Source organism: Cydia pomonella, chromosome 25 (assembly GCF_033807575.1).
Source record: "Cydia pomonella isolate Wapato2018A chromosome 25, ilCydPomo1, whole genome shotgun sequence".
NCBI classification, from domain to species: Eukaryota; Metazoa; Arthropoda; class Insecta; order Lepidoptera; family Tortricidae; genus Cydia; species Cydia pomonella.
This window is the reverse complement of record NC_084727.1, coordinates 2,522,193-2,547,209: the sequence shown is the minus strand read 5'-3', so window position 1 is coordinate 2,547,209 and position 25,017 is coordinate 2,522,193. Positions and strand designations below refer to the sequence as shown.

Here is a 25,017-nt window from a genome sequence, read left to right as displayed (position 1 = left end):
TTAAACTTCACTTCACACTCACCGCTTGTACTTGGCGTGTTGTTTAGGGCCCCCTTCCACAACTACTACACAACAGCCCCTGTGCAGCACCACACAGCCAGTCATGTGTAGTTATTGTTCACTTGCACTTTAAACTTCACTTAACACTCACCGCTTGTACTTGGCGTGTTGTTTAGGGCCCCCTTCCACAACTATTACACAGCAGCCCCTGTGCAGCACCACACAACCGGTCATGTATAGCTGTTGTTCACTTGCACTTTAAACTTCACTTCACACTCACCGCTTGTACTTGGCGTGTTGTTTAGGGCCCCCTTCCACAACTACTACACAACAGCCCCTGTGCAGCACCACACAGCCAGTCATGTGTAGTTATTGTTCACTTGCACTTTAAACTTCACTTAACACTCACCGCTTGTACTTGGCGTGTTGTTTAGGGCCCCCTTCCACAACTATTACACAGCAGCCCCTGTGCAGCACCACACAACCGGTCATGTATAGCTGTTGTTCACTTGCACTTTAAACTTCACTTAACACTCACCGCTTGTACTTGGCGTGTTGTTTAGGGCCCCCTTCCACAACTACTACACAGCAGCCCCTGTGCAGCACCACACAGCCAGTCATGTGTAGTTGTTGAGCGTTCACTTCCACTTTGAACTTGGCTGAAGCACATTCGAAGAGGTCTCGTACTCTGGAATTAAACAACAATATAACTAACAAACTTATAATATATATATATATTTAGTCAGCAGTATGAACGTGGAAAAATATACCACAATACATCCTCGTTTCTATACAAAAGTCTATATGTTGTAATGTTATTAAATGTAACCTAAAAGCTTGCATGAAATAAGATCATTTTCGAGCAAGTGTGATGAAAAAATCGTTACATTTCACGTTTAAGCAGCGGTGTGGTCGGACCTTTGTACGTACTTTTAATTTGTCGTACAACATAATTTTTCAATTTCTACTCGCTTTAAAATACCGCAATAGTACATTACGATACAAGTGCGAAAAATAGGAAATTCGAAACGAGTGGCGATAAATTAAAACACGACCGAAGGGAGTGTTTTAAATCGACACGAGTTGCGAATTACCTATTCGCACATGTATCGTACAACGTTTTACAGTACATATGGCCCTTTAAATGTACGACACAGTAACGTAATATGCTCGTTTTCGCACTAGTGCTATAAAGTAGCACCATATGTACTGTAAATATATTTTCACCACACCAACTGGTAAAGGCCCTCTTGATTGTTCAAAAACGAATGAGAAAGTTGCATTTTATCCACATGTGGGGCAAAGTAATCAGATGCAAATTTTGAGTTGTTATGTTAGCTAGTAGAATTGACTTTTAAATGATAAAGTGATTTTTTTATACGTATGAACGTCAACAACGTCGTACGTATCAAGCGGTGATTCAAATGATTGAATTTGATTTGGTTTGATTTTGTTGGTATTTCATAGTTAGTATTTTCTTCGCGTTGGTGTGGTGAACATTTTTGTGTTACACTCGGAGGCAAAGTTGGTTTAACCCTCGTGCCTTGAAACCCTCGCAACGCTCAAGATTTCACTTCTTGAATTTCGGAATCATTCGCTTCCTCGGATATCAATATTATTTAGAATACTAAGTACGTAACGTTTCGCCAAAACACAACTAGGATTCCATCATCCTCCAATTTCCTAGTATTTACGCGTGACACACACACATTGAGAGTTATCTCTATGGCCTCATCCACCAATCTGCCATCAGTGCATTAATTGTTCGAAGAAAAAATATATATGCGTGGTCGAACGTTGCAAAAATTATACCGATCGAAATAAAAAAGAGACAGGATACATTTTCAAACATAAGTTAATCAATTATCACGTTAACTTTCGTAAAATACAATATTAATTCATGAAGTTGTACCTAAAGTGGAGGGTGCCCTCACTTTTTTTGCCATACTAAATTGAGCCTTATCACCGAGATAGAAAGGTGATCGTACCAAACTAGAGAAAATGTACTCAATCCTCCTAGGTATACATTGGCGCGGCCTCTGCCAAATTGTTCCTCTATGACTAGCACGAGCGATTAAACAACAACTTTGCCCCCTTAAACTGCTAGTGAATATGGAGTTGTTATTTAAAATAAATAACAACTCCATATTCACTAGCAGTTTTTCTCAGCTTTGACGAAAACTATTTATTTTATTTTATTTAATCTTTATTGCACATAAGAAAACACACTGTACAATAGGCGAACTTAATGCCGTAAGGCATTCTCTACCAGTCAACCTTTAGGCAAAGCAGATAAGTTGTAGGCGGTGCAAAAACATAGGTATAGGTGATACAATTGATACATGTACGAACACAATACATTCATAAGAAATACACATACATAAACATATATATATATATATATATATATATATATGAAATCAGATGAACTTACAAAGCAGAAACATTAAGATTTTCCAGTACTGCCAGCAAAGTGCTCACTTAAGGATTTTTTAAAAGCAAACCTGTTCGGACACTGTCTCATTTTGACAGGGAGACTATTCCAAAGGCGAGCTTTGATTATTGAGGTTTTTAATGTTCCGTGTATCTCACCTGTACACAGCAACGTTCACGCCCATACTTGTGTCCTCTCTTATTTTCCGATCGATCTGTAATTGTAAATAAACATTTTTATTTATTTTTGTTTGTTTTTATTTAATTGGACGACCGGTCTGGCCTAGTGGGTAGTGACCCTGCCTATGAAGCCGATGGTCCTGGGATCGAATCCCGGTAAGGGCATTTATTTGCGAGATGAGCACAAATATTTGTTTCTGAGTCATTCTTTGTATTTATATATTATATATGTCGTTGTCTGAGTACCCACAACACAAGCCTTCATGAGCTTACTGTGGGGCTTAGTCAATCTGAGCTAAGAATGTCCTATAATATTTATTTATTTATTAACCTTTAGACCTAACTTTATTTATTAACGTCATGTAGTTTTAACAAGGACGCCAGCGACGGCCACAGCCGACAGCTTCGCCAATGCAATAGCGACTCACGCGGGTCTCCGTAAAGTTCATGTTCGCTTAAACACTCGCGATCACCTGGCGTCCGGGGCAGGGCATGTTCCTTCGCCGTCTGGTGTTCAAAACGTTAAAACTTCAATTTCAAGAAGGCGAAATTTCCATCGTTTGTGACTATTTTCATATCAACTTTTCTCTCTTTTGGGCCTTATAGTTCGTAAGGTAAACGATCTTGATTCTTTATTAAGAAACACTTTTGAAAAATAAGTCACAGCAAATGTATAACAATTATAAATAATATAAGATTATTTACATTCGTTTGCTTTCGTAAGTAATATAAACCATTTATTTTAAAGAGTTTTTCAATCTTTTTTTTTAAACATACGTCAAGATTGTTTATCTAAGTAAGCGCGCGCGTTTTTCTGCCGCGCGGACATTCGCCCATGTCGCCTTAGGTTCCCCATCCCTCCATAATACCCGCCAATAGAGGGCGCTAGTAGTACTGTCCTGCGTTACAGCCTAAGTGAGTTACGCCACTCACCGATAGATGCCGCTGTCGTTTCCCGGAATTTCACGATCTTATGATAGATGGTTAGCCGGACATCTGATGGCTCCTTTACACGATGGGCCATCATTCTGGCCCACTAAGATGGGCCGTCATACTGGACCACTAAGACGGGCCAGTGTGTAGAGGGTACTGGTTTCGGATGGCTTATGGCGCGGTGGGATGGCCAGGGTGTCGGTTTTTCGTCCGCACAACCAACATCTGATGCGTGCTCTCAACCATCTCATGACCATCTTGCTGGTCGAGCGCTGGACTATTGTGTAGAGGAGTCATAACCATCGCATGGCCATCTCGCTGGTCCAGGAGTCATGATACGGACGCAGCTATCCGTTAGAGCGAGAAAGAGATATGTAAAAGAACATTTAGTTACCTTTTCTCTCTTCTGGTCCTTAGTAAGCGCGCGCGCCTTGTTCGTGTCGAGATGGGTTTTCTGCCGCTTGGCGATTTGCTCGCGGACTTTCGCCTCTATCGCCGTGGGGTCTTGCACCGCCTCGGTGCCCAGAGCTCGCATTAGGTTAGATATCCTGCAAATAAGTTTTTTTTAAATCTTTTGTATAGGAGGGTCAACTATCTCCGCAGCTAAAATAAAATATAAAAATGAATATAAAATAAAATAAAACTCCATTTTTTTGTCATCGTTTTAACCTGGACAGCTCTAATAGCAAAGAGAATTTGAAATAGAGGTGGATTGTCAAATAAAACTTTGTAGCGACAGTAAATTTGCTGCCATCTTTCGACACATAATTAAACCTTTTAGAAAGGCATTTGACTTGGATCCTTATTCTTTATATATGATGATGATGTCCTCCCAGACGTATCCGTCGACGGCGACATCCTGACAAATAAAAGGGTCTTAACTATTACGTGCATGGGCACGGACGTGGCTTGCGAATCCAAATTTTGTTTTAAAAGTCCGGCAACACGAATCACAGTAGAGCTGCCCAGATGCGTTGTATGTGTAATGGTAGGAGGGCTTGGGCTGAGTTTTTCGGAGCTGGCGTTTGGCGTCAAGATCTTCAAGTCGGGTGTGCTCGAAGTTACTAAGACCTGTGTTGACAGCAGTTCGCCAGTCCGATCTCCGAGATGCAAGCTCCTCCCACGACTCGCATGATATGCCGGTGGCCGAAAGGTGGCGTTTTAAGACATCCTTGTAGCGTAGGTAGATAGATAGATAGATAGAATACTCTTTATTGGTACACCTCAGTAAAAATATACAAGAAAAATAAACCATTGATTAAATTTAGAGGCAGACAACAGGCATATATATACAGATGATTACTATAATTAGCTTAAATCTAAAATAGGCCCTTGAGGCATTGTACCAATGATGCCGGCGGCATTTCCTCGTTGTATCGCAATACTGATACGTTGTACCAGGAAGCCACCAGCTCTTCTGTCACCAGTTACGTTAACCAGACGTTTCGCAATTTCTGCAAAAAACTTGCGCGCGCTGGGACCCCATGGACCTAGTTTTATTTAAAAACAATACTGAATAAATTTTCCAGATGATTTCAGTTTATAAACTAAAGACAATAAGTACGTTACCTGAGCTTGGGCTCGGGCGGGGCCTCGAGGCCGAGCCTGACACGTTCCTGCTCCTCCTTCCAGGCTTCCCTACGGCTTTGCCGGCGTAACTTCTTCCGTTCCTTCTTGGTGAGGAACACGGGCATATATGTGGGCTTGAGGGGCTCCGCTGTGGACAAGGAAAAATATATAAATAAGATTTTTCTACAACCAATGGACTGGACCAGTGGTGGGCAAACTACGGCCCGCGTAAGGGTTTCATCCGTCCCGTCGCCGGTCCTTCGATATAATTAGTACGAGTATATGGCTAGCGACATAACGGTTTCAAAACAAAATGGATTTATTCTGCAGTTGTGACCCTCGACAGATTTTTTTAATTTTCTGGCCCCCTATGAAGAAAGTTTGCCCACCACTGGACTGGACCAACTTTTTAATAAGGCAACCTATTACAGTTAGGTTATATATATTAAAAAAGCATTCATTTAATATGATATACGACATAAAAAAAAAATAAAAAAAAAAAAGAAATCTGTCCGTACGCAATTTAGCTATGTGCCAATGTGAACATTATCTATAATTTTTTCAACGGCGCTGTGCACTGTTTGTGATGGGGAAAAAATGTTAAACTCGCAACAGGTCACGTGAGCGACAGATTCGTCAGATTGAAAATTCGTAAAACGGACACGTGACCTGATCGAAAAACTGTTACAATGTCACTGAAGCCAGTAGCCAGTTTGTTCTGCAGAAGAGGGCTATTCGAGCAATATATAAAATGAACCATAGAGACTCACTTAGAGATAAATTTAAGGAAATTGACATAATGACAGTGCACTGTCAATACATTTATGAGAATATTCTGTATGTACATAAAAATATTGCCAATTTTAAGAAAAATTGTGACATTCATAAGCAGTGCCCTTCACTCGGCTCCATAAAATTAAAAAATCATTCATGGGTAACTGTGTAAGATTTTATAATAAACTTCCAAACCATATTGCTGAATTATTAATTAATAAATTTAAAAATCATGTAAAGCGTAAACTTATTTCTAAAGCTTATTATACCACACAAGACTACATGAATAATAAAACAACGTGGGATTAATTGTGATTCGAAATTATTAATTATTTATTATATTTGAATAATGATGGTGAAATGGATATTCCAATGCATGTACTTCCTTTGTTGTTTTTATTTTATATTTTATTTGTTTGACATTTAGAATTTATTCTAGAAACATTCTAGACTAGTATTTTTTATACAATTGTTTTTTTCTGTATGACGATATTTTGTGAAATTCTTAGTATTAAATTTGATCTATGAATTATATTCATTAGTATTATATAAGGAATAATATTTACATCAATAAATTGCTCTGATAATTAGCTTAAGATATAATTATATGTAATAATACTACATGAATAAAGTGTATTTGAACTGAACTGAACTTTAGTTAAATTTTTAATGTAATATAAATAGTCATGTTTGTGTACGATAGCGCAATAAATGAATATTGTATTTTACCACATAAACGATTGTACTTTTATACTGATAATTAAAGCAATTCGTGCAAAATTATTCCTTAACCATTCCAAAATATAAAAAAATGCATAACGTTAATATTCAAGTTTTTACTTCTGCCGGCACTCCCGGAGTGCAACCCGTTGTTTTTTTAACACAAATAAACCGGAGCTCTATTTTGAACCCCTACGCTTACTCTGGTTATAATATTAGCTGAAAATCATTGAGCATTAGACTTTTTGTTTGCCGCGACCAGCGGCGTAGCGTATGTGTTTGCCGCCCGGGGCCGATCAGATTTGCCGCCCTAATTTATGATCAACATCACTTAGTCAGGTCATAAGTTCTGTCACAAAGATTTTTACTGATAAAAAAGTTATAGATACAGTTTTGCATTAAGTGTTCAACATTTTTTTATACTACGTCGGTGGCAAACAATCATACGGCCCGCCTGATGGTAAGCAGTCTCCGTAGCCTATGTACGTCTGCAACTCTAGAGGAGTTATATGCGCGTTGCCGACCCTGACACTCCGCACCCTCATTTAGCTCTGCCAACCTTACTCACTGGCAACACTATGAGTATGGTCTAGTGTTATTTGGTTGCGGTTTTCTATAAGGTGGAGGTACTTCCCCAGTTGGGCCCTGCTCTAGATCTGGAATGATATCCGCTGTGCTGTGCCCTACCACACAGAGCGAGATGACTTTCAAAGACGGATCCGGGTTCAAACATATGTAATATTCGAAAAAAAAGTTATATTTTATTTTATTTTTTATTTCGCGTGTTTTCGCGTCTAACGACAATCCCAAAGTAAACAAGTAGTAAATTAATAAAAACGAGCTTTACATTTTAAAATAATTAAATTACATTTTTTCAGTATAAAACAAGCTTTCAAATCAAATCATCGCAAACTTTGTTTATTAAAAGCTTTGTATAACATTTTATTTGTAAAACTTGTGACCTGACTAAGTACAAGACAAAGTTAGTTGGAAAAGGTAAAATACAAAGAATATCTTCAAAAACTCGACTACTGAAAATTTGGCTCATACTTACGAAACTACAACTTATGAAAAAAGAAAAAAAAAAACATCTGAAATAATCACACAGAAATATTGTATATTTACTTCTTTTAAATACCTAAAGAAATACAATGTAACATAATTTACTTAATTACGTTCATACAGTGTACACTGTATGAATGAGAAACCCGTCAGATTTTAACCACGTATTCCAGTTTTAAGGAGCAAAAAAATTCTTTGTATTTTGATCAAATTCAGCAAAAAAACGTGAGTGTATGTGTTTTCTGCACACGACACGTTATTTATTTTTATATGTTGGCAAAAAAAACTTTACAAAGAATAAATAGTTTTTTTTTTAGTTGCAGATAAATTTTGCGAGTATCCTTTAAAACTTTAATGCCTCTTAGTAAGGCCACATAGTGTTTGCGTCGTCGCAGCCATAAAGGCGTTTTTCACTGAGTTATTTCAAAAACGAATTTTCACAAGAATTGTCATTATCTTTATAACAAGACCGATTTTAGAAAACTTTGTATGATATTTTAGTTTCTAAACATGTGATCAAGAATACACTTTTAACATCTGTCGGATTCCCATTGTGTATATTCAATATTCACAAAAATATTCAAAGGATAGCCGTGGTTGTGTGCTACGGTCATAAGCTTTAAGAGGGAAGTATATAGCACGGGATCGTCCATACAAAAAGAGAAAACGTTTTTCCACTTCTAAATATTTTCCATTCTCCATAATTTTTTAGTATGTTATTGACACAATAAAAAACTAAGTTTATAGGTTTTCCTTTTTTTCAAAATTTGAAAACAATAAACACCTAAATAATTCTTAAAAAAAGCAAAACCTATAAACCTATTCTAGTTTATTATTCTAGTTTATTAACTATGCTGAAGCGATGGACATCAAAATCAAAGTGATTTGTTAAGATTTAGTTAGTGGAAAACGTTTTCTCCCGAAATGTAATTTCATAGAAAAAAATACCGTTATTTCGCTAGGATCGCAAAGCTATTCTTCCCTCTTCATGTAAAAGTAAATGATTATTTCAGGTGAGAATGTTTTCTTATTTCATACTTTTTAGAGCGCGATTTTCAGTAGTCGTCTGCCTTACATTGAATTATTAATTATGGGGTTATAATTTCGTATTTAATTATTTTCTGCCCTCGGGGCGGAAAGCGTCAACTTTTCTCTCGCTGCGCTAAACGAACTTCTCGGCGGAGGCGGAAAGCGGCAACTTCGTTCAGCGCAGCGGGAGCAAATTTGACGCTTTCCGCCCGGAGGGCAGAAAATAACTATTTAAGTAATTTTACATTATTTTTGTGTCTGGGCGCCTTCTGTACAGCAGCAAAGCGCCCAATGCATTAGGTTACGCCCGATGCTTTTGCATTAGGGCGCCGAAAGCGCCCGTTATTCGATCACCCGCAGCGCGACACTTACGTCGAGCTACGCCCGACTCTTTCAATATGAGGGCACCGAAGGCGCCCGGCATTGAATCGCGCGTATCGCGCCACGTTTATTGGGCTGCGCCCAACTATTTTTGAACGAATGATGGCGCCGAGGGCACCCGGCTGTAGATCGCGCGCAGAAGGCGCCGTGTTAAATTTGATGTGACGTCATATAGGGTTATAGGCGTGTTATAGGTTATACCTATAACCAGCGGACAAGCGAGTAAACTCGTCGGTGGTTTGGAACGCCGCACTCCGGTAGCGATTGACCGCCCCCGCATACCCGCCCCAAGCCGTTCGCTCTCGCGGTGCGTTAGTTCATTTCGTGGCTTGATTTGAAAATATTCATATCTTAATTTTATATTTTTTTAAATACCGTTTTTGCCGCCCCCTCGTATGTGCCGCCCGGGGCCATGGCCCCCCTAGCCCCCCCCTCGCTACGCCTCTGGCCGCGACATCTATTGTCAAATAGCAGTACTGAGAGTTCCGCTACTTGACGCTAGATGTAGACTATGAAAATAATAGTACTTTTGGTAACAAAACCGTTGTATAGAGTGAGCACTCTTGGTCTTCTTAATTCTCTTTGATCACACAAATAAATACCCTTACCGGGATTCAAACCCGGGACCATCGGCTTCATAGGCAGGGTCACTACCCACCAGGTCAGACAGGTCAAATATAAATGAACATGTATTAGTGTGGTACAAACGTAAAATTCAATTCATTAGAAATCTTAAGCGCTGAATAGATCGTGCCATTCACGAAGACGCGTACCTTGACACGTCATCTTATTAAAGCTTAGATTTGACAAATACGCGCGTCATCGTGGATGACTCGAACTATACCGCTAGTGGTTATAATATAACACTTAATTTTCCTGGAGATTTCAATTAATTCTTAATGAGGTATTTGATAACTGGAGGACGCAATTTAATTAAATAACATATGAATTTACTTAGAAAATAATAGTATTACCCATCAGTTTCTTATAAAGCAATAGAAACAAGTAGAGAATATACAATTTAATTTCATAGAAACTTGATCAGTGGGTATAATCTAGATATACATTTCACCTAGTAGATATTACACATGATATATAACACCTGTATGTAATAAATAAGAGGGACGGGTGCTGGTTTGGGACGCAAAGTGTGTAGACACACTGGCCCCGTCACATCTCCACCGAAACTCCATGAGAGCAGCGGTAGCGGCAGCGGTAGCGGAAACGGCGGCAGAGAACACCAAGGTAGGGAATAATAAATCAATAAATATTATAGGGATTTTTTACACAAATTGACTAAGTCCCACGGTAAGCCAAGAAGGCTTGTGTTGTGGGTACTTTGAAGGTTGGAAACCTTCACAGTCTCGTGGTAGATAACTGGCAACGGTTATTTAAATTCAGAACTATCGCCCTGCTGAAAGAATAAAGATCTGCAAGAGTCGATATTACTGTATTTCGTTTATGAAGAAAAAAATAGAAATATTATCAGATATCTACCTGGAGCGTGTACATTCCCCACCTCAGCGAGACCGTATCTCTTTTACAGTACTCAGACGATCCATATAATATACTAATACTTAAATACATAGAAAACATCCATGACTCGGGAACAAATATCTGTGCTCATCATATAAATAAATGCCCTTACCGGGATTAGAACCACCAGGGCCAGGGAAATACAGGAGTCTCGGCGCCGAGTATTTTATTCCATTCGGCTTCGAGACACCTGGTTCGTGTGGCCCTGGCCCCTGGCGCTCCCAGTCACTTCAAAGACCTGTCAAAGAGACTCAGAGACGCCACAGGAGACCGAAGAGCTGCCAGCTTCCTTGCTCAGCGTATAAGTTTAATAATCCATCGAGGAAATGCTGCTAGCGTTTTCAGTACTATGCCGCAGGGGCCTTATTTAGTTCTATTATAGTTTTAGATATAATTAGTCTTTTATGTTCATTTATATTAATTAGTAATTATAGTTTTTATTAATACTTTTTTTTACTCTATTGCACAAATTTACAAAAAAAGGTACAAATGGCGGACTTAACGCATTGAGGCATTCTCTACCAGTCAACCATTGGGCTAAACAGAAACAGTTAGTTTGGTGCAGAATTGTAAGGAGTTGATACAGAAATAGACACAAGTCGAGACTACTATGATACCATATTTACACAAATATATTTTTAAGTATTTATATTTTATTAATCAAAACCTGTACGAAATTCATAATTCAAAAGTGTATTCTGCAAGTAGGCCTCAAGGGCTCTTTTACAAGTCAATACATTTATAGTAACATCATAAAGTGCCATAAAAATACATAACAACATTAGTGTAATAATCTTAAAAATAAATAATTACTACAGTATAACAGAGATGTATAGTCTCTATACTTAATAATATATTAAATCTGGAGATGTAAAAGGTCCCCGTTATTAGAGTACTAATACTAAGATTTAGAGGTGTAGTCTCTCAAAGTGTCAAAATGACATTTATATGTATTAAATAAATCGTTTAAAAAAATCACGTATTTGCTTTCCACATGACAACATCGTTGAGCTAGGAAACACACGTAAACAAGTATATTCCTGGTATTGAATTACAATCATGACCAATAAAAACCTAACTCCAATGCAATACACACATTACATTCAGTATAATAACTTGACTGAAACTTGACCTTATTCGGACCGTGCGAAGTGCATGGTGGGGGTAAGTAAAGCGATCCCAGCGCATGTGGTAAAAATTAGAACTAACTGCGGATAGCGTGTTAACATTTCGTACAAGTTATATGGCTCGAAATGAAACTTTAATTCTATGATTACTCCTGAAATAGTCATATAAATTGTATGGTGTAAGTGACCATTGTAATCTGTATGAAATGCTTAATATAACTAACGTATTTAATTTCATGATTAATACTGCATCCGTGTAAGTGGCTTTGCAAATGCCACATACTATGTGATCTATTTCTAGTAGCTAAGAATTGGTATAGTATGTTATCCTTAAAAGATAGACATTCAACATCACGGACTTTTTTGTAGACCCATGAAAGAGAGACAACCCCACCATACATTGTGTTGTTAAGCAGGCGCGGATCCAGCCCTCAAAAAAGGTTGTGGTCACAGCACAGCCACCCGAAAATCGGCCAAGTGCGAGTCAGAGTCCGAACTCGTTCATGAACAATCATGACTCTCTACCGATTTCAATAGACTGAAAGTGTGACGTCACAAGGCTATTAGGGGGCTATCTTATCAATTTTTCGCAGATACCCGATTCTCAGACAACGTTTCGCAGGTCAACGTTTCATAGAGGGATTTATTGGTAGATCTAACTTTTAGTCGACATGTGCTAGTCTTGGTTCACATACCGTTCAATTCGCTTTTGTGTTAATTAGCAGAACACTGACTGGCAGAACAATTATTGTATGAATTTCGTTTGGCGGAGTAATCTTTTCGTTTAAGGAACTATTAGTAGAGTAACTTTTTTTTAAATATTTTATACATTTTTTAAATATTTATTTGAGTAGTCTAGTCGACAAGTTCAAAATGGTCAAAAATAGGAATAAAAATACTTGAAAAATACCTCATTGGAATTGAAACAATGTCTAGAAAAAAGGTATTCGAATTCGAATCGTTTATTAGCACAAAAAATTGCAAAAGTTATAAAAAATATGGTATTTTGTTTTTTGTCAATATCTCCTAAACTATTAACATTTAACAAATGCAAACAAAAGATTCCCATAGTATTTTTCAAACAGGGAGGGTATTCTCAATTTCGCAAAATGTCATCTCAATACAATTTTGCGAGATGTGGAGCTTTTAGGATATACATTGTATGGAGATGATATCTATCAGCGTACCCTTCCCGTTTGAAAAATACTATAAAGAAGAGAAAATTTTCCAATAAAAAATCCAACTCTACGTACTCTAAACTCTATTCGTTATAGTTTTAATTTAACGTTAAAATAGCCCTTCGCGCCTCATTTTTGGGATGCGCGCGCGGCGTGAAAAAGCGAGTAAGTGCGTAACATTAAATATTATTTTAAAGGTAGATTTTTCAGCAAGATAGGCAATTATTAATTAAGACTTTTTTTCGAACTTTCGTCTTCATTGTAAATTTAAAAAAATGTTATAATAATTGGCGTAAAAATATTTCGCTTCGTGGAGCCCATCTTATTTATACACCAAGATCGCGTCACAAAAAATTTAATAAAATTAATATTTTGTGTAAAATTTCAGAATAGTAGTGAAAAATGACAAAAAAAAACAGGGTAAAATTGTTAAATATAAAACAATATTATAACCAAAGTATTGTTTTTTTTTATAGCGTGATATTGCTTAGTATATACATAAGAAGAGCACCGATAACCGAAATATTTTTACGCCTATTATTTGAACATTTTTTTGTTTACATTTACTATAATGACGTAAAAACGAGATTTTTTTTAAATTAATTATTCCCTAACTCAGGGCTATTTTCAGCGGTAAATGAAAACCACAATGAATAGAGTTATAGTACTTGGGATTTTTTTATTGGAAATTTCCACTTCTTTAGGAATATTTTATTTTCATTTCTTAAATGTATGATAGTTTATGAAATTCGGCTAAAAACTTAATACCATATTTTTTCATGAATATTTATTTTTAACTTTTGCAATTGTTTATGTGCTAATGCTAAATATACGCTTCGAATACATTTTTCTAGACATTACTTATTACGAATCTAATGAGGTACCACATGTATTTTTAGGAGAAGTATCTAAATTTTTCAACTTGCTGACTAGACTAAAGTTATTTTCGAATAAAGTGACAATTTAATTAAACTTTAACTGACAGTTAAATTAGTAATTTAGCAATTGCGGTAGGTACTTACAACATTCGGGTCGGCAATATATCGAAAACGATTTATTGCAGTCTATGGAGCACTTTTTATACATACGCTACGCTAACTACGCTAAAAAACTCCTACAGCTGTAAATTAAAAGCTGGTAATATTTTTAAATATTGTACTAATATTTGTGAATGTTGAAGATTTCTAAGACTACATAAGCTAAAAGTAATTGCCCTTGTTAGTAAAAATAATCTTTCTTTATTTTTTATAAATAATTAGGACTCGTGGTGGCGAGAATTTCTAACCGATGATCTGTTGTTCGACTTGGGTAAGCGTGACATTTATCAAACTATCAATTTACGAAAAGTAAATCCGCGTATCAATGTTATGCCAACCAACTAACTACTCTGTGTAATGAAATTTTTACAAAGATTCCTCTGCCATAGCATCTGGGAAACAAAAATCGGCATAATTTTACTCGAAGAATCATTAGGGCACCCTATTAGGGTTGTGGGCATGCCCATCGTGCCCACAACGGTGGATCCGCCCTTGTTGTTAAGGCTCAAACGGATTAGGCAGCGTTTTCGATTAAAGCTCCTAGCTAGCGTGATTTTTTCCGACAACATCGTTATATTTCAAACAATTTACACAAAACCTTAACAAGTTATATACCTAAAACTTCCTCAAGAATCACTCTATTGATAGATGAAAGTCGTATGAAAATCTGTTCAGTAGTTTTTAGTTTTGGAGTAGTTTTATAAGATGTAGTGCATTGACATTTTCCCCTAGACTTGCGGACGCTAGGTTGCGTGACAGTCGTGCACATAGCGAATAGGGAAGTTTGCATTTGTATATTTATGTATAATAAAGTGTCGAGAACAGTCAAGAAACATATATTCATTTACATACATATCATAACCTCCCTATAATATGTTCAGGAACGACAAGCGAACGGTATATATTAACAAATCTGTATCTGTAAGTGCCTCGTAATTTCCACTTTACGTTATCGATAACTGATACCTTAATTAATAACATCTCTGAGAAACAAATAAATTTGATTTGGCCTCTATTCTAATATCAATGACGAGATGACGTTTAATTCGAAATGAAATGTCAGTTGCGAACAGTTTTTTTTTAATTCCGCACGTTTCTGGATATCGAACGATATGACAGTCGGTCCCCGACTCTAGTTTAAAAAAAACAACGGATGCGTGACATGCGCCTAAGAGTTTGTTTTACCGCCATTTGACGTTTAATTAGCTTGTACGTATAAAAATACTTGCTGGCAAGGCGATAAATATACTATGTAGTGACTACTAAAATAAAACTACTAAAACTAAACCTAGCTAGAAAAAATAAAAAATTCTACAAAAAACCCTGGCCTCTTGGCAAGGTGCCCATCACGCAGGCAGCATCCCCATGCGAAGGACTAAATACTTTGTTATATTGAAGCTTATGATATTGATGTAGATAAAGCAGTGTATGTAACTGTACATAATTAGGCATTAAATACTCGTGTGATCCTTTTATGAAACTCATTTCATTCGTTTCATAAACCCACACTTGTATTTTAATGCCTTTCATTATGTAGTAGTCACATAAACTACTTACAAGCCAACATTCCAAAAATATATGTACACTACTCTAAGACACTGACAATAAGGCCGTGTAAATATATTTTTGGAACGTTGGTTTGTATAGATGTTTGTGAACTCGAATGTATAGGCAGCTACAAATAGACAGTGACGGAAAAGAGGCCAAATATAACACACCTTTGTTACCATAAAAATAAGGACATTTTCCGATACCTATACGTCCATAAAAAGCTTTTATCGTTGACTGTACTCTCCTTTCCACGGACAACTAATACTCATCGAGACAATTCTAAAAACCCCAAACACAATTAGGTTGCGTGGTTTTATCACAGAGTTCCTATGGCCACCTTCTGTCTCCATCATCAAATCAGCTCGATGGTACTTAATGATAATATTGCATTGTCAGCCGACTTACATATGTATGCAAATTTTCAGCTTCATCGGAAACCAAATTTAACTTGCAATATTTGACCCGTACACACACATACGTACGTATTCATAGGTACAGTTAGTTGCAAAAATATGTATCGAGAGAATCGTCTCATAAATATGGTACTACGCTCTTATTACACTGGAATAAGATGCTATGGGACATATTTTTGAGTAAGATGTGTACACCCATATTTTTACACTTGACTGTACATTGCAAGTTAAATAAAAGCTTGTAATAAAAATGATACTTCCAGCAAAATGTTGTACCATATACTTGTTTCTCGCAAACCAGCAAAGTTTGAGTTTTTAAAGAAAAAGGTGTGTTCTTTTCTCAGTATTTTTTTTTTACATGAATCTTGCATAAAGGGTGCAGCTCTGGCTCAGTGGGGATTTTTTCATGAAAAAGTCAGGGCACGTTGTTTGTAATCAAAACTGATGGTTCTAAGTAGATACAATGCAAAATACTCTTAATAAAAGGCAAGAAAACGTACAATATACTAGTTTTTCTGATAACTTCCAGAATGATCTTTATACATGTCAAAGTACTGACAGTAATTATATTGTGTCCCAGCCTCACAATGAATCATTGATAACTGAAGTCCAAACAAGTCATTTACGTATAACACGCGAAATAGTTCGCACCTGCATCACATACAAGAAAAGTGCGAAAAATACATTTAAATCGATAACTAAGATGTTATTGTTAACTGGTGGAAAAATAAAAATATAAGTGCAAAAACTATACATATTTAAAACTAAAGTTATTTCAGTATACTAAGTGTTATATTAAAACGGCGTAAGAAACAAATAAACTGAACTATAAGAAATAAAAAGTGAAATTGTAAACAGAACTGCGAATTAAGACGATTATGAAAAAGAGTATGTAGTGAAGATGTGGAAGTGAATTCTAATGATAATAACAATAATATTGGTCCAAACAGAGAAAATATGTTAAAAGTGTAAATTAAGCGTATGATCTTCATAATTCGGAGCTGTGTTATCAAAGGTTAAAAGTCAAGAAGCAGCATTGATGAGATAAGTGCTGTTAAAACGAACTTGAATTATATGAACCGTTTCAAATTTGAAGATAAATTTAAAGACATTGAAAAACATAAAGTACGTATATTTGAAAATAAGGCAAATTTCCTCATTGATAAAAGCTACGGTGCAACAAAGCTAGCCGTAGCTAAACCAAAACGATAAATTGACAGGAGATCGAATTAAATATATACAGTAAGCTAAGATAAAGCAAACTACGAGTCGAATAGTTGATAGAACGACGATAACAACTAGAAAAAGACAACAAAAGATTAACGAGAAAGAAAAGAGGCGAAAAATCAAAAGTACCAGAAAATAGGGAATGGCTTAAAATTGCTCAGGTGTTGACTAAGAAAAAAGGAAAGTAACTATAAACATTTCTGATACTGAGGAAACAACAGCATAGTTATCTGAACAGTCAACCTGCAATTAGTAACGAAGAAATTACTTTAACAGAAGTTATATGCAATATTAACAACAGAAAAATCGTGTCACTGGAAAGCCATCTACTTAGTAGATTATTAGGCGTAGAAGTGGAAGATCTAACAAAGAAGGCCCAACAACGAAAAAAGAATAACACTACTTTCAAAAGACATAATATATATTCAAAATGTACACAATACCAGTGTATTTGCTTGTAGGAATAATAAATTTATTTGCCAAAAAGAATAATTATAACATAAAGATAGACGATGATCCAGATTTCCAAATAAGAGTTAAACGAGACGTGGGAACTGCTATCGGCGATACACATGATAGGGAACATATTATAAACATGTTGAAAAATCATCGAATCGAAAGAATGAAAAGGGAATCAGCTAAATATAATTTTGATCAATTAAATATGCCATATACTAATGGAAATCCACAAATTGTAGCAAATTATACTCATGATAGAATTTTTTTGAATCCGTATGCAACTAATTATATTTATGATAAAACTGCCAGCCCAATAGTTAAAAGGAGCGATCATTATTCTTATAATAAACAGACTACAAATTTTGACCCGTTTTACAATGTAAAGAATAGCAATTTCAATTCTAATACTAATAACGGTTATTATAACAACAATAATTTAAATTCTGGCATTAATAATTATAATCCAAGTAATGGCTATAATACCAATAATTATCCAAATAATAATGGCTACTATAACAATAATCCAAATACCGGCAATTATAATAATTATAATCAAAACAATGGCTTTTATAATATTCCAAATAGAAACGAGCATTATAACAATAATATCCAGCTATCTTATCCAAATAGAAACACTAATACTGCTAATAACGCAAAAAATAATAGCAATAATTATTACAATAACAATAATAATCAAAATATTGTATCAAATATCCAGAAAATTCCTCCCAAAAATCGTAATAATGGTAACATAATTAATATGACCGAAGTACCAACCGAAACATCAACTATTACAATTTTAGAAAGTTACATATTTGGGTTTGGTAATAAGTGTCCCGTTGGAATGGTGAAAATAGGCAGGAGGTGTATGAAGGAAGAGGATTTAGAGTGAAAAAAACACACAAGTCAATGTAAACTGAATGAGGGTCAAACACGTTTCAGATAAATGTCTCTTCTCTTCTTTGCAATTATATAATTGTAAGAAAGCCATAGTTGAATGGATAAAACAATTAGACTTTGAGGAAACAGAAGCACTTTTACAAAAACAATAAACATATATTCATATTCATGATCAAGTAAATAAATATACATATATGAATTCATACCCATACAGATATAAACACACACACACACACACACACACACACACACAGAAACTCTCACACACATACACACACGCACACATCTTAGCTTAAATTTAGTTTAGTTAGTTAGGTTTTCGGTTACTATGTATGTAACCATTGTAGGAAGAGCGGGATCTCCTGCCACAAGTATAATTTTACTTACTATCTTTGTCTTTTATATTTTTTATATTAATTTTGTTGATTATTTTAGTTACCTATCGTGATCGTTTCACCGGATGGTCTCATCGGAAGATCAGCGCTGGAAGTCGCCAGCAACATGCTGAGATGAGGCCATTTCGTGGTACTTCTCCTACTATTTTACCATTGTTTTATTGTTTATTTAAAATTAGCCTGTTTAAAGTTTAAAATTAGCAAACAACTGTTTAAACAGTTGATTATAAAAATGAGTATATCTCGTTATTATTGTAATTACACAAACCCATTCTGTTAGATGTGTACCTACTATTTAAATAGTGTTATGTTTTATCTCTTTAAATTAAAGAACGAAAAACCACCCAAATATATTTGTGTGAAAATCCGGCCCTGTTTTTTACCTGCTCTTCGAGAAACATAACATTGCTTCCTTGGCGCTAGCTAGCCGTGCGCTCGCATTACCAGTGCAAGCGAGGTCTTCGAATACGTATCTTTGTTTCGGATCACAGTGTCACAAGTTAAGCTGGTTTGAGAGCGTTTAGTCGCCTACCTTAGACGCACCAATAGAGATCAGACAGCTATTCTGTTAGAATTCTGTATTAGTTCATAATGAATCTTATTCCGTGCTCAATTACTACTCATTCAATAAACGCTACCTATGCGGCCTGACCATTTTTAGGGTTCCGTAGTCAACTAGGAACCCTTACTAGTTTCGCCATGTCCGTCTGTCTGTCTGTCTGTCTGTCTGTCTGTCTGTCTGTCCGAGGCTTTGCTCCGTGGTCGTTAGTGTTAGAAAGCTGAAATTTGGCATGGATATATAAATCAATAAAGCCGACAAAGTCGTACAATAAAATTTAAAAATTTAATTTTTTTAGGGTACCTCCCCTACACGTAAAGTGGGGGTGAACATTTTTTTTGTTGCTTCAACCTTACAGTGTGGGATATCGTTGGAAAGGTCTTTCAAAACTAATAGGGGTCTTCAACAAACATTTCTTGATAAAGTGAATATATTCGGAGTAATTGTCCCAAAAGAAAAAAAAAATGGTGTCCCCCCCCCTCTAACTTTTGAACCATAGGTCCAAAAAATATGAAAAAAATCTTAGAAGTAGAGCTTAGGAAAGACATTAAATGAAAACTATAGCGGATATGATCAGTTTAGCTGTTTTCGAGTTTCCCCTTCATAGTAAAAAGACGTACACTCACAGTTCATACCTTGGTTAACAATCTACCATACTTTAAGCTCCAGTTTAGCTTATTGTGACGGAAGACTAACTACGGAACCCTACTCTGAGCATGGCCCGACATGCTCTTGGCCGGTTTTATTTCATAGTGGCACGCGCCTTTGCGGTTTTTAAACAATAGATAAGACGATAATCCGTAGAAGCTCACGGAGAAAAATAGAAACTATAGAGAATGCCTTAAGGCATTAAGTCCGCCATTTGTACATATTTTTATTGTCCAATAAAGTTTAATAAATACATGCCCTTATCGGAATTCGAACCCACCAGACTAACCAGAACCAGACTAAAATAACATAAAACTGAATTATTTACGACGTATCGGCCGGGACGATAACCAGTTTCATACGTTACTAGGCATTTACTAATACTAACAGCACTAATTTTGAACCTTATATCTTTGAAATAAGGTTGAAATATGGTCAATGATGGATCAGAACCCGTTCTTTAAATCGCTAATCATTTTGCCTCAATGATGTAAAGTCTATTGTTACTTAGACTCAGTATTCATAGCAAATACATAAAATCATAGCTCTTATTTAGTTACATACTTCTTAGACTAACAGTGTTCATATACTTAATTATAAACCAGAGATCCATTTTATGCGTGATATGTACAATTGTAAAGTACAGGTATTAAATATCGACACGGACAAAGTGTCATAAATATGTATACACGACTTTATTTCCGATGCATTATAATAAATAAATAACTATAGGATATTTGACGACCGGTTTGGCCTAGTGGGTAGTGACCCTGCCTACGAAGCTGATGGTCCCGGGTTCAAATCCTGATACCCTTTGGCTTTACAGACAGGGTCACTACCCACTAGGCCAGACCGGTGTCAAAATACATTATGGCAGTGTGTACATATTTTTGGCACTTTTTCCGGGTCGATATTACATATTTTTACTGTACATTTGTTATGGATCATGAGATCAATTAATATTGGTTAGTAAATATGCTCTGAAACGGCTCATCTACCCTTGAGAATACTTCGAATGAGTTCAGATTTAAAAAATATGATATTGACTAGATATTAAGTTTACCGTCCCTCTCTCAGCATGTAAGTGCGAGCGAAATAAGATCAATATGCGATCGATAACATATTTTAAGATTCTGAATATATTACAACCGGCTTATCTATTTATGTGCCATTTATAGTATATTCGTTAGCAAGCACACTTGTGGTTGTGATACTATTTATATTTATATCGTAGTATTGATAATAATTTAATAATTAATGTGTGTTTATTATATATATACATAGTGGCATAAGTTATTAAAAATTGTGAAAACAAAAGTGCTTCAAATACGGACATAACTTTTGTTACAACTGAAGTGTACGTATAGACTAAAATAAGTGCTATAACTATATATAAAAAGACTAAAAGTGATTGACAATTATCTTACAAGAAAGTATATTTAAATTGTTGCATTATCAGTGAAGATTTTAATAAAATAAACATGGACTTTTATTGAAGTAACGCAAGAACTATTTTTAACTTTGACTTGAGTTAAAAATACCTATAACCAGTGAAAAAAGACAAATGTTAGAGATTAAATTACTTAATAAAAGTTAAGATCAAAACATAGTAAAAGCGAAAATCGAAGAATTGAAAAGATACGGAATTTTTAATTAAGTTTAAAGAAGACACGAAGAAAGCGAAGTAAAAGAAAATGTTATTCGTCGCGGTGTTACTAATGTGTATAATAAATGCGCTAGGAGAGCCAAACAATAAAGAGAAACTTAATAATGAAAAGTCTACGAGAAACATACAAGGAAAATTCATACATCGTCAAGAACGAGACACTATTATCTACGCAATAGACGATCAAAGATTGGATTCTAGTAAAAATAATCTGAATTATGTAAATAATAACGCTGGATACAACACCTACGACTCGAATTCTGATGTTAATAATGAAAATTATTCACGCAATAATCGTTACTCTAGAATGAGGCCGAAAATAAGAAATTATAGGAAAGCTGAACCTGAAAGTACTACAATTGAAAGTTTTATATTGGGCGGAATAAAGAAATGCCCCAAAGGCAAAGTAAGGGTGGGTTTGAGGTGTTATTGGCCAGAAGAGGCACCTGAGTAATATGTTACCAAGTTTAAGAGCATCTGACATGCGTATATGTATATAGGTTACAATAACATAACATTAAACATTTTTATACAATAAACTGTAACTGTACACGAACGATCCTTAGGGGCCCAGGTACCCACGCCGCCTCCGCTGTTTGTCTGTCTGTCAGCGGGCTGAGCCTCATGAACCGTAACTAGGTAGCTCACATCTATATTTCCACTGCTACTATAGCCACATATAATAAAAATAAAATAATGAATTCAAGGTGCCCTTATATAAGAACCAATCGTTTTAAACATTTTTTATACATAAAAAGTACATAATCTATTTTGAGTTCGAATCCCACTCAGCCGGTTTTCTGCACAAATCATCTGCGTAATTATATTATCTTTACACTGGCCAGAACCAGAACCAGTTAATGAATTCACAAAGCACTTTATCTCGTACGAGCTTGTTTCTAATATAACTTAACCTTTTTATTTTTGTATTCATTTTATTTTAATCTACTGTTTCTGTACAATATTATGTTGTAAATAATTATTAACGCTATTAAATATGTTAGGTAGTTGTTAGGAACTTATTACATACAATCATTTAATGTTATGTAAGTACATAATAATGTGTTTTTTAAATTAATATAGTGTATAGTATAGTGTACTTAACCTCGCCGTATGGGACAAGTATTAACAATCAGAAATCACTTTAAATCGGTCCGTCTAATGGCTTGGTACGAATGTGTCTGATGTCAGTTACGAAGGAGTCTGTCTGTCATTCGTGCATATTGGAGCTATAGAGAGCGAAATAGACTAAACTCTCCTCACTCCCCTGCTATTGTAATGGCTAATTGATCTCAAGCGGACCCTTGGAGGATAAACTTATAAAATCAAATAAGCTTACCCATGTAATGGGACCCACAATTTACAATAAACTGCCTAGAAACATAACCGAAGCTCCCAATTTAATTAGCTTTAAGCGTAGATTAAAAAACTGGCTTGTCGAGCGCCTTCTACACCTACCAAGAGTTCTGTGCTCACAAATAACGTAGAAATACATAGTATACCTACTTAATTAAAATAATATAAATGTTGAATAATGTACCTATATGTAAAATGTATATCTGACGTATAAATTGGTTTTATAAATAAAGATGATTATGATATAACAACAGGAGACGCCTTGTCTGCCGATTTTTGCGGGGGAGGGGCACGTCAAATGTTGAGTATTTGTACGTAACGCACAAATAGCCATGTCAGATAAACGTCGGTCCATACAATACATATGACCATTGGCCGAGGTTTTCGACAGAGGGGTAAGCTCTTAAAGGCCACTCCAGTTGTTAAATCTTCCAAGAGTGAACCAGTCATTTTGATCTCTGATATGTTGTGATGTGATGTTATTATAAAAAACGTGGAGGTCATATAACTTCACTGGTTAGCTGGCAGATGTTTGGTAAGAAATATAGGAAATATTTTGTTTTCTTAAGTCGATAAAACAATCTCGATGCAATCGTTAGCAAATGTACACTTGTTATTACTATATTATCTACCCATTTATACTCGTTTTGGGCATTAAAATACATAAAGGAGTTGATGAAAAAGACATGAAAGAGTATGACAGCCGCTAAAGTGACTTATGTTTCGAGAGATTCTGTATTAAATAGTTCAGACATCATCCGATAAGTTTAAACAAATGCTGTAGTAAAAGTTTAAGCTACAGTTTTAAAGTGTGAGTTATACCCGTGGAATAAAATTAATGTTCTATACATAACAGATATAGGTAAATACTTAAAGTGATTGACACTCTGTAGACAAAGAAAAATATAAAGTTTTGATTTGAAGAAGTGAAATATGTAGTGATATTGATAAATAAAGGAGAGTACTGAGACGCTTTTTGAAAAATAAACGGAAAGTTTAAAGAAGACTGAAAATTCAAAATAAAAGATGAAGTTATTAGTAGCAGTGCTATTTTGTGTTACATGTGTGCCAGGAGAGCATAGTTATGAAAACTTGACGTAATTGACAAATATCAGCCAAATAATAATAACGATGTCAATAATACAAATTCTAAGGAAATACTTGGATCGTAAAAGAAGAGACGTTAGTATTTACGAAATAGATGACCACAGATCTGATTCTAGTAACGATAAACCTAAATATTTAAATAATAATACCAGATATAACATTTATGATTCAAATTCTGAAGCTAATAATGAAAATTATACACGCAATAATCATGAAAATATAAAGGCAAGAACAAGACATTATAGAAACGCCGAAACTGAGACTTCAACAAAAGTTGATATAAGCACAATATTGGGAGGCGTGTTGTCAAAATGTCCTAAAGGCAAAGTAAGGATCAATTGGAAGACGTGTGGATATCCTGATGATTGTTATATACAGGAGTACTAACAGCATCGCTTTTAACTCATCATAGGTGGCTTACGCATTGTCATTTAACTGTGTGGACGATGATTTGCCATGAGGGCAGGCAATATTATATATAGAAAGAAGCCCTAAGAATGTATTGTCATACTTGATAGGAAGGTGGCGGCAAGGCATTAGTTTTTAATAAATTTAGAATTGATTTGTGAATTATTATAATTCTTTTAATAAAATACATGTAATACTTATTGGCATGTTAGTATTTATTCAGTGTACACCTGATGAACGAATAAATCATGAAAACCAACGTTGATACGTTGGACGAATAAACGAGAAGGAGACACGTTCCTACAATGTTTAGCGCCATCTATTGAACGGAAGTTGAGTTAATTCGACCAGAGGACTAAGCGTTGAATT

General features: G+C 35.5%; 1 protein-coding gene across 2 annotated transcripts in view; it reads right to left on the bottom strand.

Annotated features, from left to right (window-relative positions):
* The window catches only part of LOC133531464 (U4/U6 small nuclear ribonucleoprotein Prp3), a 52,319-nt gene that overhangs the window by 4,060 nt on the left and 23,242 nt on the right, over nucleotides 1-25,017 (bottom strand). For both annotated transcript variants that reach the window (XM_061869703.1, XM_061869704.1), the window contains 4 exons: nucleotides 5,116-5,263; nucleotides 3,941-4,094; nucleotides 2,593-2,648; nucleotides 539-688 (listed from right to left, as the gene is read on the bottom strand). In XM_061869703.1, coding sequence (XP_061725687.1) covers nucleotides 539-688; nucleotides 2,593-2,648; nucleotides 3,941-4,094; nucleotides 5,116-5,263 — 508 coding nt within the window. The remainder of the gene's footprint in view (nucleotides 1-538; nucleotides 689-2,592; nucleotides 2,649-3,940; nucleotides 4,095-5,115; nucleotides 5,264-25,017) is intronic.